Genomic DNA, 21,292 nt, shown 5'->3' on the forward strand with positions numbered 1-21,292 from the left:
TATAGTATGTTACAAATTCTCAGTTACAAAAAAAAATCAGTATTGCTTTGTCATGTCAATTTCAGCTTCCGAAATCATACAGTAAAAGTCTAGACCCAATACACACCCACCCTCAATATACACACACACCCACTTGCCCCCAAAAACCCTTTCTCAGCAGACTGACAGGAGGAAATGAGTAAATCCGGCCTGTGCAATGTTACTAATTCCATTCAATGCATTTGTAGGTATCAGCCAAATCCAAACACACACACTCATATACAGACTACTAGTGGTGGTGGCACCCAAATCCACAAAGAACAAGTTTCATTGAGACTTCGCTTTGCACAAGAAATTATGCATAGACATCAGTTGTCCTCTCGTCAACTTGTGCACACAAAAAGGGTGTAGGCAAATGAAGAACAGGACTTCATTAAAAGATTAGTTCAACCAGAAATAAAAAATTAGGTAATTTACTCACTTCACTGTCACTCTGAATCTGTAAGTCTTTCTTATGTGGAGAAATTCTGAATAAAGTGCCCATGCAATTACAATGAATGGGGACTGAAGTTTTCACATTTCAAAAAACACTATGAAAGCAGCATAAAAGTGGTTCATATGACTTGTGCACTAATTTTCAAGTCCTCTTAAGCCATACAATAACTTTGTGTGTGAAACAGACCATAATTACATCACGATTATAAGGCAATTTTCCCCTGTAGTGAGCTGTTAACCACTGTGGCCAGACCATTGAGCCAGAAAGCTGAACTTTGGATCAGTCCGATGTGTCAATGATTCATTCAGACCATTTTTTACCCATATCAACTGCTTCATTAAAGACCCAACTCAACAAAATTATTCATTCATGAATCAGACCATGTTACTGCACTTCTACCACGCCAATCAGTTACAGTAGGGCAGATGTCAAAGTTTTCAGTGTACCACTTTTTTAGATAGAAATTTCCGTAATTCACACACAAAGGTATTACATGGCTTTATAAGATTGGGAATATAGTGCACAAGTTGGATGGGCCAATTTTACGGTGCCTCTTCATCCTTTTTGAAAGTTTTACTTGCTTGCTGCTCATTGCAAATGCCTGAAAAAATTATTCAGTGTTGTGGGGAAGATTTAAAACAACATGATGTGAGAAAATGTTGGGGTGGACTAGGGAAAGTACCTGTGCAGCCCCTGTAATCATATTCGGAATGAAGTCTTTGTGTCCCGGTGCATCCATCAGAGTTATAACCTTCGAGTCGGTCTCAAACTTTGTCATGCCCACATCCATGGTCACTCCTCTACGAAACAGAACAGATGATAAACAAATAAATCTTGGTTTGGGTCACTTTTACCAAACAGAAATGACAGCGGATTGTGTTTGTATTAAACGTACCTGTCTCTCTCCTCTCCTGTCTCGTCCAGTACCCACGCATAAGCGAATGAGGCCTTGCCAGCTTTCTTGGCCTCCTGCTCATATTTATGCATGGTTCTCTTATTAACGTTCCCCAGCAGATATAACAGATGACCCATGAGAGTGCTCTTACCAGCATCTACATGACCTACACACACACACAAAAAAGTTCAGGTTTCACATTTACTGCATATATGATTTTTTTTTTATCTAACAGAGACATTACGCATCCAAATACTTTAGGGGGTGACTTTATGGTAATTGGATTAATCAAAAGAATAAAACTAATTCAAATGCAACATCAAAATATTAAGTGGATGATAATGCGGCAGGATGAATAGTGAGAGAGAGAATATCATGCCTATGACCACCAGGTTGAGTAGCGGTTTTCCTCCTTGTCTCTTCTCCAGTTCAGCACGGATGTTGAGCTGCTGTTTGCTCTTTCCAGCTGGTCGAGTCGGGGTCGGGGCGGCAGAGTCTTCATTCACAGCCGATGGTTTGGATGGGGTCTCTGTGGTTGGTGCAGCAGTGACCTCTGGACTCGGCCCTCTGCGAACTGACGGGGCAACAACTCCGTTTTCTTCCGCACTTTAAAGACACACAAAATCAAATGTTACCTCAGAATTTTGACCATGGCTTGTTTTGTATTATTCTTGTTCTTACAGTCAATAAAAACCTCATTTAGCTAATTTGCCTTGAACAAAAACAAGGCTGTGATAAACATACAACCCATTACGTCGTACTGTGTTATGGTCCTAGGTCTAATTTTCAAAACCATGTTTTTTATTTTTGGGGGTCAGTAACGTTTGCATTTGCAAGAAGCTTTGCTCACCAAGTCTGCATTTATTTCATTAAAATACAGTAATATTGCGAAACATTATTACAATTTAAAAAATGTTTTCTATTTCAATATATTTAAAAAAGTAGCCATTACTCCAGTCTTCACTGTTACATGTTACAACTTACTGTATTTGACAGAAATATTTTGGGTTAAACTTTATTTTAAGGTGTCCTTGTTACAATGTAATTATACATTACACAATTATACATACAAGTACTGAGTAATATTAACTACATGTACTTATTATATGGTTAGGGTTAGGATTAGGGTTTGGCTTGGGTTATTTGCATGTGATTGTGCATAATTAATTGTTATTATAATAGTAGTACATGTAACATGTCACAAGGACACCTTAAAATAAAGTGTTACCATATTTTGTAACATTATAAATGTCTTCACTGTCACTTTTGATTCATTTAATGTATAAAAAGTATTAATTTCTTTCAAACCAAAAAATAAATCTTACTAACCCCATACTTTCTGAATGTTAATGTACTGAACTTTGTGTATTGAACAATCTACATTTCAACTTTTTAAACTCAAAATGCCGACATATTTTTAGTAAAAACCTACAAATTTCTTCTGAAATGGAAAGATTATGTGGAAACTTTAGCACGAGTCCTCTAACAGCCATTTAAACAAACTGTTCTGAACAAACTTAATCTATTAAATAAAAGTACACTGGTTGTTCCACCTGCAGATACCCCTACACCCTTTTAACTGAGCTCGACGGGTGTGGTCTGTGGCTGAAGGAGTGGGAGTGATAGGCTGTGGGTTTGTGTTTGTGAGTGTGTGAGATTAATCTACAGGCACCAGCCATCTCTGTGGTTTTCTGCTATCCCAGAATGCAATGCAGGTAGACAAACTTGGCCTGGTTTGGAGAATGAATTCTGTGCCATCTGCTATCCTGTGTATAGCAGATGACCAAGACGAAGGTCTTTTTTTTGTACATTACAAAAAAGCATGTTAACAAAGGACGCAAATCTCAATTCCACTACATCAAGACACAAGGTAAACCATCTAATTAGCAATTTATCTGACAATTTTATCCAAAATGACCTAAACATTCTATTACTGTGGCATCATACTTCAAAATGTTAAAAAATAAATAAAAAACTAGAAATGTAATAAATTAAATGAAAATTAGACATTTTGCTGAAATAAAATAAGTTTTAGTTTAAGTACTAAAATTAGTAAAACTGAAGTAAAAAATCTTAATAAAAATACTTAGATAAAAAGACAAAATACAGAAGCACATTAAATTACTAAAACTAAAATGAAATCAGACATTATTAAAGTAAAAGCTCATTCAAAATTTGTTAGTATTTTATTACTAAATATTATAATAGTATATAAATAATACTAAAATAACACTGCCCTGCCAATCATAAAATCTAATTCAAAACCCTGTTAATTGTAACGGTATATTGATCTAAAACTACATCACATACTATGAAATACCTTGTAAGTGGCTTTGAGCATTTCACTAGTGTTCACTCTAGACTGACGAATCACTGAAAACGTGACCTATCTTGACTGATTAGGACATTGTGACAGTGATACTTACAGGGACAGTCCCCGTGGAGTGAGCTGTGGTTAAATACTTTGTTCAAGAGTGAAAGATGGTTAAAGATCACAGTTTATAGAGCACCCCTTATAAGGTTTGAAGCTACAATGTTTGGGTTACAAGGGCAGATCTTTAAACCACTTTCACATTACCTTGATTGGCTTACCTTCGCACATCAAAGCCCATGGTCTGCTTCTTGCCTGACACAGTCATGCGGGCAACCTTTGGGACAACCTCTGCTTCAACACGACTCTCTGAAGCCTCCCGTGCTTTAGCTAGAATGTAGAAAACAGCATGCATACACTAAATTTAGATTTTTTATAATATATAGTATTGATTTTTAACTTTAATATTTCAAGAAAGATTAAAATATTAAATTCACCCAAAAAGAAAATTTACTCACTCTCAGGCCATCCAAGATGAGATTGTTTCTTCATCGGAACAGATTTGGAGAAATTTAGCATTACATCACTTGTTCACCAATGAATCCTATGCAGTGAATGGGTGCCATCGGAATAAGAGTCCAAATAGCTAATAAAAACATCACAAGTAACCCACACGACTGCAGTCCATTAATTAACATCGTGTGAAGCAAAAAGCTGTTTTTAATAAATTCAGAACAACGTTTTAACTTTTAGCTAAAATACTAGGAGTCAGGAGAGAAATATGCACAGATGACTTTTTCACTGGAGAAAGCATTGGATTATAGGTTAATCAGAAGCTACGGTTTAAAGTTAAAATACATTAATGATTTTTTTTTTCATATAAACACACAGCTTTTCACGTCACAAGATGGTCATTGATGGAACGGAGTTGCGTGGATTGATGTTTTTATCAGCTGTTTGGACTCTTGTTCTGATGGCACCCATTCACTGCAGAGGATCCATTGGTAAGCAAATAATGTAATGTGATACAATTTTCTCCAATTCTGTTTCGATGAAAAAATACATCTCATCAAGAATCTCATCTACATCTCCAAGGGATAGTACATTTTAATTTTTGGGTGAACTGTTCCTTTAAAGAAAAAGACTTCTGTTTTCCCAGAAACTTTTTTCAGCACAAAGCAAGCCTTTTGCACTATACTACTTTCATAAAATGTATGACAGTGTACATTTTATGAAGGCAAGTTTCCTGTTTGGTACAGTATAAAGGGTTACTCATTTTCAGATGAGCAGATGTGTGTGTCAGTGCAATAGACATGTGCTGAGCCTTGTTTTCTCACTATCTTACTGAAATTCATGAGTCAACTCCTCCACGCTGCACCAAAACAGGCTCTCGGAGCCAGAGAGGGGGAAGGGATGAACAAAAACGAGGATGAGAGAGTATTTTTTCTGTCCCTGTAAGGTAAATGGCTACAGCGAGTGATCGGTGTCTCGTCATAGCAGTAGAGCCGTTTCAGTGGCAACGGCCACAGCCAGTCATCTCGCACTGAGCAGCGAACGCTCTGGCCAGGAAAGGGTTAACTCCGGCACGTCACTCGTACTCCCACACTGACTGTGCACTTCCAGCACACAGAGGGTTAATGTGCTAAAATAATGCAACCTCTAACCCCCAAGAACTAAATGAGAATAGAAGATGAGAAGACGAGTAGGTTAGGGGGATCTTATATTTATTTTAAAAAAAATTCAAGGGAAAAATTCTACGGGAAAAAAACGCACTTTGAACTTCGGGAGAATTTGCGAGATGTCTGACTCACCTTGGGGAAAAAAACATTGATCTTAATCATTTTTAAGGTATCATAACGTGGGAATTTATATGCATTTGCATTGTTATAGAAACTAACGTTAATAATTATATAAAAATAAACACCATACAAGTCCCCAGATGTGTTTGAGTTGGAATAGCCACACCACAAAGACCCTTTACGCATACAGAGCTCAAGACGACAACAAAACACCTTTTACAGGGACAGGAAGTGCTGGGGAATGTAGATATCAGTTCACCTGCTCTCTCGTGCACACACACTCGGCCACACCCACAAAATATCTCCCATCTGAACACACACACTCACACACTCAGCAAAACTTTACACACAAACCACACCCACACAACATATCTCTACACACATAGCCGCCAGAACGCTCTGTGCTGCCAAATTCAACTCAGTTCTGACAAAGAGCTCACTACATACACACAGTTAAAATTACAAAAAAGTAAAAAAAAAAAAAAAAAAATTAAAAAAAAAAGATACAACCATAAAATACGGAAAAAAACACTGCCTTTTGACATCTCCACTCTGATAGTCAATTAAAAACATTTTTTTTTTCTGGATCAAGGAAACGAGTGAGTGTGTTAACATGCATCACCAAACAATTATTATTTTAACAGCATTTATTATTAATACTTTCCATATGCCACATTCACTATTTAAATTCACTCCTGATGAACTTTATTTATTTTTACCATTTCCTCCATAAACTTAATTTATTCATTTACCTTAATGGGTATCTACATTGTCTATTTCAGCACTATAAATATGCTTTGGAAATATTGTTAGCTATAAACGTTAGATATCGTGTCAATAAAGCATTGTTGTCGCTGTGTCGGATGTTGTTCAAAAGAGAATTACCCAACTGTGATGACAATAAACATGTAGAAAAATACTCTACAGGTTGTACAAAAAAAAAACTGAGACACACACCCTTCAAGATATGTAAATGTGCTCTTCCTAGAAAAACGGATCCAGGACTATTCAAACACCAGGGAGACATGATCCTACCTGATTATCTGCCATCTCATTTACTCAATGTCAGTCAGTGACTGTACACACACATCTCTAATTCTGTTCTTACTCCATCCTTCTAGAAACTACCTGCTAGCCCTCGCACCTCCTGTTTGCTAGACATATGAACCAAATCCAATTGAGCAATGGGGGTAGAATCACAGTAACAGGAAAAGAAAATTAAACTAAATTTCAAATAATAACAAGTAAACAAAAAAGTAAAAATATATAAAAATACAAGATGGATTCCATCAAAACACACTGTCTAACTAAAGAAGTCTGGAAAGTCCAATGTGTTGGGCATGTTTTTTTTCCAGTAGGGTTCAGTAGGGATCGCTAGTGTAACAACTCCTGGAAGGAAACAGAACAATTAAACCCATGCAAAAACCCAAGAAGGAACAGTCGTCTTTCCAAAACACTTACAGCCTACATTATCTTTTCTCCAGCTTATCTTTCATCCCCTTCTTTTCCATATCAGTTATTTTTATTGGGTCGAGTGTAGCACGGCTGTCCCCAACTATGGGGAATCCCCACACACTCACCTCACTACTACCATTCAGACAACCTCAATTCACAATGACATCTCATGCACTATTACAGATTTTCTCACATACAGCCTTGCCCATGAGGTACACACCTGCTGAAAACAATACATGAACATGACAGACGCACTCGGATGCATCATAGACTGGTCTTATTTAATCTCTTTCACAAACAGGGAAGGGCAAAGGTTGACAAAGGCCTAAAAGTCTGCATGAATGGGACATTCTTTAACACCTCCATCTTTAAAACACTACTTAAAACTAGATTGTGAGAAAACTTTTGCAACAATGTAGGAACATTTCTGTAACCAACTTAGAACAACTGCATAGGAACCAATAAGATTCAGAACACCCTTAGCAGCGACCTAGTCGTGTCCTTTTTTACTGTCCTAAGAAAATGTGAGTCGCAATTGCCTCGTGAAAAAATGTACTACCGTGATGCTAGGGTAAAGCATTTGAGTGAATGGAGTGAAAGGCATTGTGAGTGAATTTTAGCACATTGCTACGTGCATAGTAAAAAAAAATATCCATAAATTTACAGTAAAAAAAACTGGCAGCTGTGGTAGCCAGAATTTTACCGTAAAAAATATGGTAGCAACATTTTTGATTTTACAGATTTAACTTAAATTTACATTTAAATATCGTAATTTCATTAACTGATAAAATATTAATATACCAACCTATGGAATACTGAAATCTGTTTTGTAACTTTGTGATACACTGATAACCACCAAAAGCAGGTGGTGATGAGAAAGTCACATGTTGAACCAAAGCCCATCACAAGCAGCTTTTAAACATTAACATATAGAAGGTGCACAGTGTCATTTACACAACACTAAACACCATCATGATAACACACAAGCGCACACACACGTTTCAGACGACGCGCGAACACCGAACTGAATCCTCTTCTGAATCCTCTGAACAGACACATACACATAAAATTATGACAAAATACCCATCTCGACAATCATTCAGGTAAACGCAGTCAGTTATGTCTCAAGTGGGGTATGAGTGGTTATGAACGAATGAATGAAACGCATTTGTCCGTGTTTCACTCCGTCTCGAATTGCGCTCACGGAAAGCGCTTGAGAAACAGTGTCTCTTCCGCGGCTAGGTACGCTTTCAACTCGTTTTTTTAGTCTCGAGCAAGACTGTCCGACATTAACATTACATGATTTGACTGATTTTTACGTAGAAAGGGCGACAGCGCACCGCATTAAAATAAATTATCATTCATGTTTTCATAACCGCTTTGCCAAATTCAATAACGAAACTAAAATTAAATCATCTTTGAGAGCAAGGGGGCCCCCTAGTGTTTCGGGGGCCCTACGCAGCTTGCATATTTTGCGTATAGGGAGGATCGGCTCTGCTTTTAGGAAACACACCCCTGAATGTGTATTCTATGTAGCCAAAAAGGCATTGCTAAGTGGTTGCGAAGGTTTCATAATCTCAGCTCAGAATCAAATAAGTTTTAGTTTTGCTAATTACTAGTTTCTTACTTCATAGAAAAACCAACCATGTCTCTATGATATTCAGATCCTTTGATATGACTTAGGTTCCTACTACTTACACCTATGGGATTGCATCACTCATTTTACCGTACGTCAGATGAAAATAAATAAATCTTAGTAGCACAAACGGTTCAGGACGATTTGATGCCAAACTTTAATTTCTAGCATTTAGGGTTTGTTCAAATCTGCAACTCCAACAATGATGCTTAACTTGGCAAACACCACTAATAAACCTAACCATCAATTCTCATTCTTGCCTTTAGCTAAATTAAATAGGTATAGAGATTACTGTATATGAAACATCTGCAGGTCTTCAGTCTAATTTGGGTAAAATCATCTCTAGTTCTACTGACAGGATTCAGGTGAGAGCAAAGTATGAGAAAACAAGAAACAGTCTGACAGAGAAAGAGGAAACTAGCTACAAATTATCTTTATTGATGCTCTCAAATAGGGTCAATAACCTCCCTCGTTCTCGCTCTCTGACCAATCTATGTAGTGCTGCACGTCTCGCAGCACAGGCACAATGACATATCACCATTTCTGCAAAAGCCACAAAGTGCAAAAAAGGGAGAAACGTCAAAGAGCAGTAACATGGCCAGCTGTAAACCAGTCACTCTTTCCTGTGTGGGTGGCAAATGAAGGCAGAGAAAACAGAGAGGGGGAAATAAGGGATAGATGACTTGAGGTGGTCAGATGGCAAAGAGATAGAATTTGCAAAACAGAGTGAAAGACAGCAAGTGTGAAAGGTGAGATGCACCATGCTTTTCAAACACAGGCCTTCACCCACGCTTGGCTCGGCAAACAGAGAGTTAACAAGAACACGTGAGAAAGTAAGATTAAAAGTCTGTGTAGTCAAAGCATCTTAACAGTAAAACAGGATTTTTACATTTTCTGAAGAAAAGAGTGGACGCTTGCCCATGCAAAACTCTAGCACCATTGTCTTGCTAGAGTTTTCCAGATGTTTGCCAGGGAGTTGTTAAGAACATTCAAAGAGGTTATAAAGTTGCTGCTTAGTGTTCCAAGTCAAAAGAGCCCATCAACAAGATATTCTGGTCTCTAGATATGGCACAGGACCCTCCTTTTAAGTCTAGGGGATTTTCACCAGTTTAATTATCCACCAGATGCAAAATCATAACGGTGATTTCTTAGAAATGTAAAAACACACCTTTCCTTATACTGCAAGATCTCATTCATGTGTGACCCAAACTATGCAGGAAAGGTTACACATCAAAGTTTATTATTTAAAGGTTCACACAAAAGAAAATTGTCATTTGCTCACCCTCATGTTGTTACAAACCTGTATGACACAAAATTTTGTTCATAAAATGAAAGTCAGTGTTTGGACCCCATTGACTATCATTGTATGGACAAAAAACAGTTCTTCAAAATGACTTATTTTGTGTTCTGCAGAGGAATGGAAGTAAATGATGGCAGAATTACATACATACAGCACCACTTAGTAATTTTGTGTGCATTTAAATGAAGAAATTCTGTGAACATTTAAACCCAACAAGAACTGTCAGTGATTAAATGTTCGAAACTTTTTGGCTCTTAATTGACTCTTCTAGTTTATTTAGGCTTAACTAAGTCTAATTCACTAACAATCCCAATGAACACCCTTCTTTTCAAGTGATTATCAGATTTAAACTGGTTCTGGTGACCAGGTCAGTGTGCAATGAGGAAATAAAGTCAATCTAAATGTGCATGGGGTGTGTGTGTTGAGTGTTTTCAGACCATCTTCAGATCTGTGCATCATCTCCCATGGTGGATGGTCTACCACAATGAAAGCAAAGCCTTTGTAAAAATCTCTTCCAATATGCTCTGGGCGTGTTAACACCTTTATGTGGCCACAAAGACTCTCTGTTTTATATGTTCATATGCGCACACACACACGCAGTCAAGCAGACACACGTAAGTAATAAACACCACAAGTTAACACACCCTTTAAGGTGAGCAAAAACAAGCTCAGCCTCAACACACACATCAAGTTCCCCTCCACCCCCACATATTCACACACACCTCAACATCAATCTCAGAAATGAAACTGGAAAATCTTTATTTCAGAATATATACAAAACGTCAGGCCCATGGCCACAACAGTCACTTATGTACATCAGTGCTTTAAAACAAATTAAAAAGGCAGCAAATTATCAAAACTGAATTGAAAAAAATCTGAAAATGTGTATCGAACTTTTATTATAATAACTAAAATGCACTTTTACAGCGCTGCGTGTCAAACACGTAATAGAAAAAACTCCAGGTGTCCCCAAACCCAAATGTCTTCCCTCTTTCTGTGTTTGTGGTAAACCAGCACTGCACCTCATTTCAAAAGGCAGCAAAACAGATGTAGAGAGAATCTGTTGTTTTTTCATTTATTTTTGCACTGTATCTGCTCCTGTATTTTCTTTTTTGCTTTGTAGAGCGACTCTAGAATTTCAGCATAATTTGTCAGAATGTCATAAAACTACATAATCAAGTACAAAAATACATATTTAGCTTAATGAACCATTTAAAACAATTCTGAAAATATGAAAATCCAAGTGAAAAATTCAAAATATTAAAGACTTTAAAAGTAATACTCAATTACTATCTGAGGTTGTGATGTTTCAGACAAAAAAAAAAAGAGTCCTTTTTAACTTTCCAGTGTAATGGTTAGTTGTAAATAAATAAACAACATTCGAAAATACAAAAGTATAAAGCATTATTTGGGTAATGAAGTAAAATAGCAGTCTTAGTGCTTTAAATAATTTCAGGGCTCAAATGTACAAACCATCTGAGTGCTGACTTATGACTGACATCTGAAAGTTCATATTTTCCTAAATTTATAAATGCTAATCTATTCAGTTCATTCTATATACACTACTATTCACCATTCAGTCTGACAACTTCTCGATATAGCCTTGCTCCTTTAAATTATGGCCAAAAATGTGGCTGTGGCATGTAAAACATAAAATGAACCTGAGCTGCAAAATACCCAGATATTTTTAAGAGAGATTTAAGTTTGGGAGATGTTAAAAATGTAGAGAAAAAGGTGTTTCTCAAGTCAGTCTCGAGTAAAAGCTTTTCTCTGATTCGCTTTAACTATGTTATCCGGAGAGGGTGTGTCAAAAGAAAACGGGGTGATGTGATGGAGAGGTGGACACTGCACTCGTTCTTTCACTCTCTCCATCTGTCTGCTGTATAAGAAAGCATTATGAGTCGCTTTAATGCACTGGCACTTCTCGTTTCTCACACGCACACACATTGCTAATGCAAAAGTAGATGGTTTAGCAAACACACGTTTTTTCTGACTGGCGGAGATGCGAGTAAAACTCAATAGGGTTGGCGAACGACCATCGGGAGATGTTTGGGACATGAGTGCGCTAAGATCGACGCTCTGATTTAAGCTAAGTGGGCGGGGCTTATGTACAGCCACTGCAGATTTGTTTGATGCTTGATGCTTAGACCCATTTTCACTCTTAAGCGATGCAGTGCATGTTGGGAATTGCAGACCAAGTGACGCTTGGTGTTGGGACATGAGATTGGACAAGGATGGTGCCTCTGAAAAGCCAGGAGGAGCATTTGCAGCAGATGTTCGGATAGGCTTTTGATTGTTTTGAGGACAAGTTGTATGCGAATTATGTGTGTTTTGGAGTCCTGGCAAACTGTCATAGAGTTTGGAACTGTTGTCCTGATGCTCCTGGATCAGCTCAGCCAATGAAAGGCTTCCAGAGCTCTTTGCTTGCCCAGGTACTCCCAACGGTCCACTGCTTTGCAGGACAGTGCTCAAACTTCCTAACGAGACAGGAAGAGGGGCGGATGGCTTGGAATCCTGTAACGCTAGACTACTGAGAGAGCAGGTTAAAAGAGATGAGGATGTCGCACCCAGACCAGCTGGGACAGATGTGCCCAAAGAGAGACCAGAAGAGAGTGTCGCACTAGAACCAACATACAAACCAGACATAGGTGGGACACTAGGACCCTGAGAGAGCACTGCAGAAAGTGGGGCAGCAGGACCAAGAAAAGAACCAAAAGGACTGGTAGTGAGAGGAACTGTGTTATCCAATGAGAGACCAGTGGAGGGAATTAGAGGAGGAACATTTGTACACTTCTGTTCATGCTCCGCTATAAGTTGCGCCAGTGAACTTTGCTGTAAAGTAGACTGTCCACCATCACTACCTAAATTCTGAGACAAAACCGCTTTTAAATGGTCTTTTCCCAAACTTCCCAGACCAGGGGGAGGATTTAGAGCAGCAGGTATGGACTTGTTTGGGTCAGGCATGGCTAAAAGATCACTGAGGTTGAAAGCTTGTTCTCTGCCTTGTTTGCATGAATGTGCACTTGATACAGTCTTAGTACTATTGTGTGAGGGAGGAAATAAGGATCCTTACCTTACGAGGGCCAATTGTAGTCAAAGAGTACAACCGAGAGGATGAGGAAGGTGATCGAATTTCATTGGTTAGCCGAGACCACAGAGAAAGCAAGAAAAAGGCAATACGTTATACACTGTAAAATTAAGGACATCAGCGATTAAAAAATAAAAAATGTTATCAATTGAAGCATAGAGAAAAATGTGTACCTTACATTTTTATATTTTATAATTATAAGTTAAAGATGAAAGGTGTCATTCTTTAACATTATAATTAATTTATACACATAATAATAAATATTTGTATTAGTAGCATTTTATAAAATTAATACTTAAAAAAAAAAAAAATTATGTATTATTATTTATTTATAGCCTCCAACACTGAAAAAAATTAGGTTCTCCCCAGTTTTGGAAAAACCCTGGAATTTAGCATTTTCCCCTGAGACCTCTTGCCAACTTTATGCGTGGTTTTTTTTCTATCTGTGGTTTTGTTGGGAGTGGTTTTCATTTTCATTTTAGATTAAAATACATAATAGGGCACATAAGTGGAAGTAACACAGATGTATTCTGGGTAGCTAATGGCTATAAGGGTGTGTAGTGTTTTTTGGTGGTGTGTATTGGTTTTGGGTGGAAGGGCGTGTTTGTGTACCTTTCTGTGGTGCAGCTGTGGTGATAGGCTCGGGCTGTGGGTTGGTTCTGGCTGGAGGGGCGTGTGCATTGGTGTTCTCCTCAGTTAGAATAAAATCAAGGGCTCTTTGAGGGTCACAGTCATATTTCAGAGCTGCCTGAGTCAGTGTGGAGTCTGGAATTGAATCTCCCAGCACAGCTCTCATCTGATCCAAACAGGAATACAACCGACCTGTCACAAAACACAAACAAACAGGAAAATAAGGATGACAACTGATACAAAAGATTCCCAATGCAATGTTAACATTCCTCAAAACTGAATCTGGATTTTGGACAGGCACAAAATATTATATGAATGATTACATCAGTATAAAAACACAATTGTTTTTGTTCATACAAAGCCTGGTTGGAAAGATAACATGCTTTTCTTTAAAACTTTATATTCTTCAAAACCCCCCAAAATGTGTCAAGGTTTCCACAAAACATATTAAGCGGCACAACCGTTTTCAACATTGATAATAATAAGAAATGTTTCTTGAGCAGCAAATCAGCAAAACAATGATTTTTGAGGATCATGTGATATTGAAGACTGGAGTAATGTCTGCTGAAAATTAAGTTTTGCTATCACAGGAATAATTACATTTTAAACATTAAATTGTAATAATATTTAACTTATTTTACTTTTTTTACTGTACTTTATAACAAATAAATGCAGCCTTGGTGAGCATAAAAGACTTATTTCAAAAATATTTAAAAACTTTTATGTAAACAATCTGCTAGTTTTTGGGTTGTCTGAACAAACTAGTTGTTTAACCTGTCTTAAGGAAGCTGGTTAGGCTGATTTAGTCTACCAGACCCTGATCAGACGCATTTATTAGAGATACAACAGTGCAACACTTCAATAGGGCAACTGACAGAAACTCACCAAATATATACTGTAAGTTAAATAACTATTTAATCTTTATTTCCACAACAACAAAAATCCATAGTTCTCACAAAAAAGAGAGTAACTTCTCTGGGTGTGTGTCCATGGTGTGTGTTTGTGCGCGTTCGCTTGGATGGGTTAAATGCAGAGCACAAATTGATAGAATGGGTTATCATACTTTGCTACAAGTCACGTCAGTTTTCACTTTGAATTACATATACTAACAGGAACATTATACACAGCAGAAAATATGCATACAATTGTCTTGATGGCTATAAAATTTATATAAACTTCAGTGTAGGGCTGTGCGATATTGAAAAAAAAATATGATATGCGATACCTTGTTAAAAAATGCGACATTCGATATGCGATACGATATTGCTTAAAGTGTGTAAAATCAATTTCAATTATATTTTAAAATATTTAAAAATGAAAATTATATAACCAATTTGTTTCACATTCTCTCTTGGAAAAGAAAGAATCACTGCAACTTCTCAAAGTGACCAGCAGTGTTACATAAAAAGTAATGTCACAAATCAGAAAATGTCATTTTAACAGAAAAAAAAAAAATACACAATTTACAAGCATAGATAAAATAAACAGTAGTATTCATGTACAGAAATTTAATAATTAAGTGTAAAATAACACTGCATTGTGTTCACTGTATGAATTAAATTTAGATTAATCTTTGTTATAGCTGTTTTGTTGTTTGATTAACATTAGTGACATATTTAGCAGCACATATTTATAGGCTGCAGTCCCTTTAAATCCGACTGCACGGATCCAGTATAATGATACACATCCGATTTCTTTCTCAGCTGTTTACATTCATTTAAAACATAACCGACTGCGTTTACGAGAATGATCGTCGAGACGGGTACTATTGACATAATTCTGTGTGTATGTGTCTGTTCAAACATAAGGAGGAGATGCGAAAGACGAATCAACTCATTGTTCGCGTGCCGTCTGAAACGCATCTCTGTGTGTATGTGTGCACGCTTTGCACGTGTGCGGCAGAACTTAAGATACGCTGTGCGAGATGCGGCTCGTGCGCGCGCTTCAGGTGTGAGTCAGAAAGCAAGACGAGACGGCAAAAAGTTGTTTTCTGCAACTTATTGCACTTAACTCTTTTTAACGTCAAGCAATTCTCTGCTATATGCGTCAAACTAAAACTTTGACCTTTTGCAACATTTTGATTTAAGTAGCCTATTATTAAAATCATTCAGATATCGCACATCCTTGCGATATGCATATTGCGATATTTACATTTGCGATATTTCGATAATTTCGATATATCGTGCAGCCCTACTTCATTGTGAAAGTCTATAGTAGCAACAGGCCTAACTTTTAGACTATCTGCCCTCTAAAATCCTCTTTGAGAAGTTGCATCTCTATATTCAACCCCTTTAAAGGCTTACTATTAAAAATATTAAATCTAAAAGACTTACGAGCCAGCTAGTCAACTAAGTGGCCATCTTAACCCATAAAGTCAGTGTGTACCTTGTTGTAGTGGGTCTAGTGTGCCTGTAATGGTGGGAGATGTTGGCATCTCCTCTTCCTCTTCCTCATATTCTGCCTCTTCCAGGGTCTCTACATGTCGAGCCTGCCTTGAGTCTTGCCGTGAGTAGATAAACTGTGCAGCTATGAAAAACATAATTTCACAAACATCTCCATAACAGACAAAACTTAACAACATCATTGTTGTTAAATACATAAATACAGCTATTTATTCAACATGTTAATGAATATGGGATTTTTAATTTTATTCAAAAAATTAAAAAAGACAGGCAAATGGCGTATTTTCATAAATGGCATTGCAATGGGTCATAGAATCCAGTCAAATTAAAAGGTTACTGGGTTCAAACTGAATCTTTTTATCAACTTAAGCAAATATGACCAAAATGATATGCAAATTATAATTAAATAAACAAATCTTCAAACTAAAAATATAAACTACATTAGAAACGTTTTGCAATTGGGCTTTATGGCTGATCTAAATGACGGGGACACTCATAATACAGAATTTATACATTTATTTAATACTAAACACAAACCAGTGGCAGGAGAGATGCAGTAGTCATCTTCCACTGACTGCCCGAACATGTCATCTTCCTCAATGTCTATGAACAAGGAAGAAATGGAGACAATTCTGTTATATTCCCAGTTAGTCAAAGCAATCCCGCTGCATCAACAAACAGAAAAGCATTGATGGACCCTAAAAAAGCTTTGCTTAGCTCAGCCACTCCACCTGAAGCCATGCAAGAAAGGTTATGAACAAAACTGACAGTCAAAAGGCACAAATACAGGGTTGAAATAGAGTAAATGTATTAAATCTTACAGGAAAAAGAAACCAGATGTTATTTTGTCTTATATAAACTACAAAGCTGATTTGTGCTCACCAAAATATATATAAAAAAAATACAAAAGCCAGATGTAATGTAATGTTGGCTGTGTTTACTATTACTAGAAACTACTATCTGAGTTTAAAAGCATAGAACTGAAAGTGACACGACAGCAGTCTGTCATAATCTGCAGCACCGAACACTGTATAAATAAACCAGCTAACGTTAACTAGCAACCATACAGGCCTCTTTACACAAAAGCGGTTAAATATCATATTCCTCCAATATACCTTCGTCGTAGTTATAACCTCGGACATTCCTGTGACGGGACATTTTTTGTTCGACGGCTTTCTTTCACGTAAACAAAGTACACGAGGCAAGAAATCAATTGTCAGTGTAAAGTTTAGACATGCGACTCACTCCACTGCCGCCATGTTGACGGCCATCACAAACAGGAGAGACGCGCATGCGCAGTGAGAAAATACGTAGACCCTAGAAGTACATTAAAATGTAGATTCTGAAAGCCTCTAAAATTCGAGATTAAACAATTATGTTTTTAATGAAAGCAGTAATTTTATAACTTGAATTTAGGCGGATATTATTGTTAACATGCTAAGTTTCGTACATTTTCATTTTAGACGTATATTTAGACAGCTGAATTATTAACAAGTGTAAAAAATACTTTTTCAAACGTGAATTTAAAAATTGTGACAATGTGTAGCCTGTCAAACTAAATTTATGACGAGATTATTTTACAGTTGCGTGACAGTTGGGGAACCACTGTCAATGGGTTTTCCGAATATAGGTAGCCTATCTATAATGTGTATATGTTTCACTTACTGTCATGTGTTTAATTGATCTTTTGACCTCCATACAGCTGCCCAAGTGGAGAAAAAAATCCCCTGTAAAGTTTATCTGTCCTTGGAACACAAGACTCAGCAGCTGCAAAACCTACTCCTGGAAACCACCTTCAATCTTCCTCCTCCTCTCTGCTGTATCAGATTTTTTAGGATCTTGATATTTCAGTTTCAGTACTTTACAATGACCCTACAACTGGGGAGGAAAATCACCTTAGTTCCCTGTTCTTCTAAATTACCATTCATACTGGAATATAGGAAACATCGGGTGAATTATCTAAAATATAAAGGAGAGGATATAGGAGTTCTGGTTAATGGTAAATTAATTTGATTACTATTTAATGTCTTACAAGTCAGGAATACTGAGGTAATGTATGAATGTGTTGTTCTGTACATCAGGTAGGTACAGAAACATAATGAGAGAGATTTAACCACAGTCACTAATCTCACTGTTCGTGTTAAATAGGTTTCATTCACATCTGCATGACATTTAAAACTTTTGAGTACATGTCTAAATTTAGCTTAAAAACACACTCAGCACTGCAGCTATACAGATGCTTTATGGTTTCTTAGAGTGACCCAGTTATATCAAGTCTACATGGGTTGCAAAGACATGGGTGGGAGGGGTTCTTTCCATGTGCAAAAAAAGCAACCAATCTCAACTATTTCACGGGGTGGTGATTTTATATTAATTTATAATTTTTATGGGAAAAATGTAAGCATGAAGGTCCACCCCTTAACCAAACTGCAGTGGGATATAAGCAGATTGTACAAAAATGTATGAATGAGATTGTACGAATTCATGCGAATTAGCCATCAATTTGCCAAAACTTAAAAAAGCTATGAATTGCATGAGAGTGTGTTGGAAAAAGAGCCTCAATGCATGACATGGGTGGGAGGGGTTCTTTCCATGTGGAGAAAAATCAACCTGATCTAATAAGAAAACTTCACTTTTATGAAGTTGCAATTTTGTATGAATTTGTACAATGCGATTCATACGGATACATACAATTTTTAGTAAAAAACGTAAACATGAAGGTCCATTTTGAAAAAGATTCAATGCATGACATATGCATAACTACTTTGTGTTTTCTTGCTATTGTTGACAAGGTAAACTAAACTAAACTAAGGTAGAAACTAGTAGAAGACAAAACAGGAGATAAACATTTGACTGACCCATTATTCACCTCCAGTGTGGTATGTGTGTGCAGTGGGGGATGTTTCATTCACTGCATCTTTCTAAAATGTTACCCACAGGTTGTGTCGGTGGCTGTGTATCATGGTGGAGGGTGAGTTGGGGGGACAGAAATAACATTTATCATTTTAATAAGGCCTTAAACACAGGTCAGTCTCACACATCATTAAGTCTGTAGTCTGTATGTGGTGTCTGTTTCCAGACTGACTCACAAATATTTTGAGGTCACAAACATGCTGCAATGGAAAACTGTGCACTTTAACATCATCATGCAGATGCACTCACATTAAGTGATTCTCCTTGTGCATTTGATGTTTGTAGAAGCCTCAGAGAGTGCAGTGAGATGAATCATCCAGTTAGTTACTGCATTTTACTCAGAAACCTGTCAGGACCTTACAGATGAGCAATGCTCTTGATTAATGCTATATTTCATAAATAACTGCAATAGTAGTGATAATATTAATAGTATGTTTTAATAATATATTATTATTAATAATAATAATACTCCAGTTGGAATTTATTGCACATTTTTCCAGAGTAGCCTAGTTAACTCTGACTGGTCAATCTTGGCACTCTGCAGTCAAATATTTTGACTTATAATGTGAACAACATACATTTTAATATTGTAAAGGTAGTTTTAGATTCTGCTGGGCTTTATATTATGTTATTTACGCAATGCAATTCATACATTTTTATGTGTGGCTATTATTGACACCACAGCAAATAGTGACATGTTGAAGTTTTAATCTGTTGTGTAGTCATAAATCACCTGCTACCTCATCATAGGGAAGTAGACTACTGAAATAAAATGGCGCCTGTGTAAGTGTTTTTTCTTTTAATGAAGCACCCCCGCAATAACCCCTCCTTGTTCTGCAATGGAATGGATGGATGAGCGCTCTCAGCAAGCGCGCAGACACTACGAGCTCTGCTGAGCACGTGAGCGTCAGTGGTCAGAAACAATGGCTCGCGCTGACCGATATGATAAGTGACGGTCACAATATGCCAACCAAGTGAGCGCAATGAGCAAACAACCTATAAAACAAAACATATAGACCACGAACCTCAAGAGTGTGTGACAGAGTGAGTTTGCTGGTCACCCTCCTCGATGATTATGCAATTACGCAGACTATCACATGGCAACAGGTTGGACATGTCGGAGAACTTAAACAAGCTGCACTACTTTTCCATCCAGACAAATAACCTACCTAACTGTGACTTTCAGTAACAAAATGTGCCATATGCCTATGTATTGTGTAACGTGACGCAAAGTGAAATTATTAGCAACCCAGAGGTGGTAGGTACATTTCTGGAAAAGGAAAAGCGAAACCGTTGTAACCCGATGAAAGCGAGAGAAGTGAAAAAATATATTAATTCAAAGGAAATACCAGAACATCACATATCAAGCTGTTTTCTGGGCAATTGGTTCTCCATAACTGAACACCTGCATATTTGGAATGGGAACTTGAAAAAGTATAGGCTACGGCAATCTAATGACATAAAAGGAAACATGTAGCCTAATTCGTTCATCTTTACTAAAATACTCTGTCATTACTCAAATATGCTCTCAGTGTTTTCTGCACTGATAGGCTATTAAGCGCAATACAACTTCTGAATTCACATTTCGAAACATAGGGAGACGGTGCGGTCCAATGCTTAAAAAATGACTCTTATGAGTCGGTTCTTTTTAGTGAATCAAAAACATACGGGGCCCCTGTGAAGTTCGATTCCCGAACGAATGACTCCTATGGTTCTTTTTAGTGAATCAAAAACACTGAATCAGTTACTATCCTCATATCCCACTAAAGCAGGGCTGTCCAAACTCGGTCCTGGAGGGCCGGTGTCCTGCAGAGTTTAGCTCCAACCCTAATTAAACACACCTGAAGCAGCTAATCAAGCTCTTACCAGGCATAGAAACTTTCAGTCAGGTGTGTTGAGGCAAGTTGGAGCTAAACTCTGCAGGACACCGGCCCTCCAGGACCGAGTTTGGACAGCCCTGCACTAAAGCATCGTAAAGCATCAATCAAACAATTAAATAAATAAATTAAATCAAGTCAATCAAAGTTAATTGCCGGTTGTTCATATGATAACGTGTTAAAGATACACATTTTACGTTTTGCTGTAATCATTGGTATTTTATAGAATTTAATAAAACGTGAAAACGTGATTTAGTTTTTTATTATCTACAGATCTGCATTTATGGTGCTTCTAAAATGTCTGGTAAAAGTCACACAAATCTTGGTTTGCAGAGAGCACGTTTTGAAAGAATAGTGTTAAATGTATTTATTTGTTATACACTCTGTTAAACTATGATCTTATCATTTTGCAAATAAAATAAGAATATTTTTAAGATTTTTTCACAGTTTTTCATCTTCAAGAGGACTCGCGAACCAGAGGAATCGCGAAATTTCTCTACGATTCCATCAC

At 37.2% G+C, this 21,292-nt stretch overlaps 1 protein-coding gene across 4 annotated transcripts in view; it reads right to left on the reverse strand.

Moving 5' to 3' along the window:
* Window positions 1–17,299, reverse strand: part of LOC107671870 (HBS1-like protein) — a 28,694-nt gene extending 11,395 nt beyond the window's left edge. For 2 of the 4 annotated variants that reach the window (XM_016464870.1, XM_016464867.1), the window contains exons 1-8: window positions 17,107–17,277; window positions 16,529–16,594; window positions 15,975–16,115; window positions 13,572–13,781; window positions 3,963–4,071; window positions 1,750–1,976; window positions 1,371–1,536; window positions 1,158–1,275 (exon numbers count right to left, since the gene is read on the reverse strand). In XM_016464870.1, coding sequence (XP_016320356.1) covers window positions 1,158–1,275; window positions 1,371–1,536; window positions 1,750–1,976; window positions 3,963–4,071; window positions 13,572–13,781; window positions 15,975–16,115; window positions 16,529–16,594; window positions 17,107–17,149 — 1,080 coding nt within the window. In that variant the 5' untranslated portion in view covers window positions 17,150–17,277. Of the gene's footprint in view, window positions 1–1,157; window positions 1,276–1,370; window positions 1,537–1,749; window positions 1,977–3,962; window positions 4,072–10,606; window positions 12,940–13,571; window positions 13,782–15,974; window positions 16,116–16,528; window positions 16,595–17,106 lie in introns of those variants that run through there. The other 2 variants (XM_016464868.1, XM_016464869.1) reach the window with 2 other exon arrangements.
* Window positions 17,300–21,292: the final 3,993 nt, after the last annotated feature.

This window comes from Sinocyclocheilus anshuiensis, unplaced genomic scaffold (genome assembly GCF_001515605.1).
Source record: "Sinocyclocheilus anshuiensis isolate Anshui unplaced genomic scaffold, SAMN03320099.WGS_v1.1 scaffold1089, whole genome shotgun sequence".
Taxonomy (NCBI): domain Eukaryota; kingdom Metazoa; phylum Chordata; class Actinopteri; order Cypriniformes; family Cyprinidae; genus Sinocyclocheilus; species Sinocyclocheilus anshuiensis.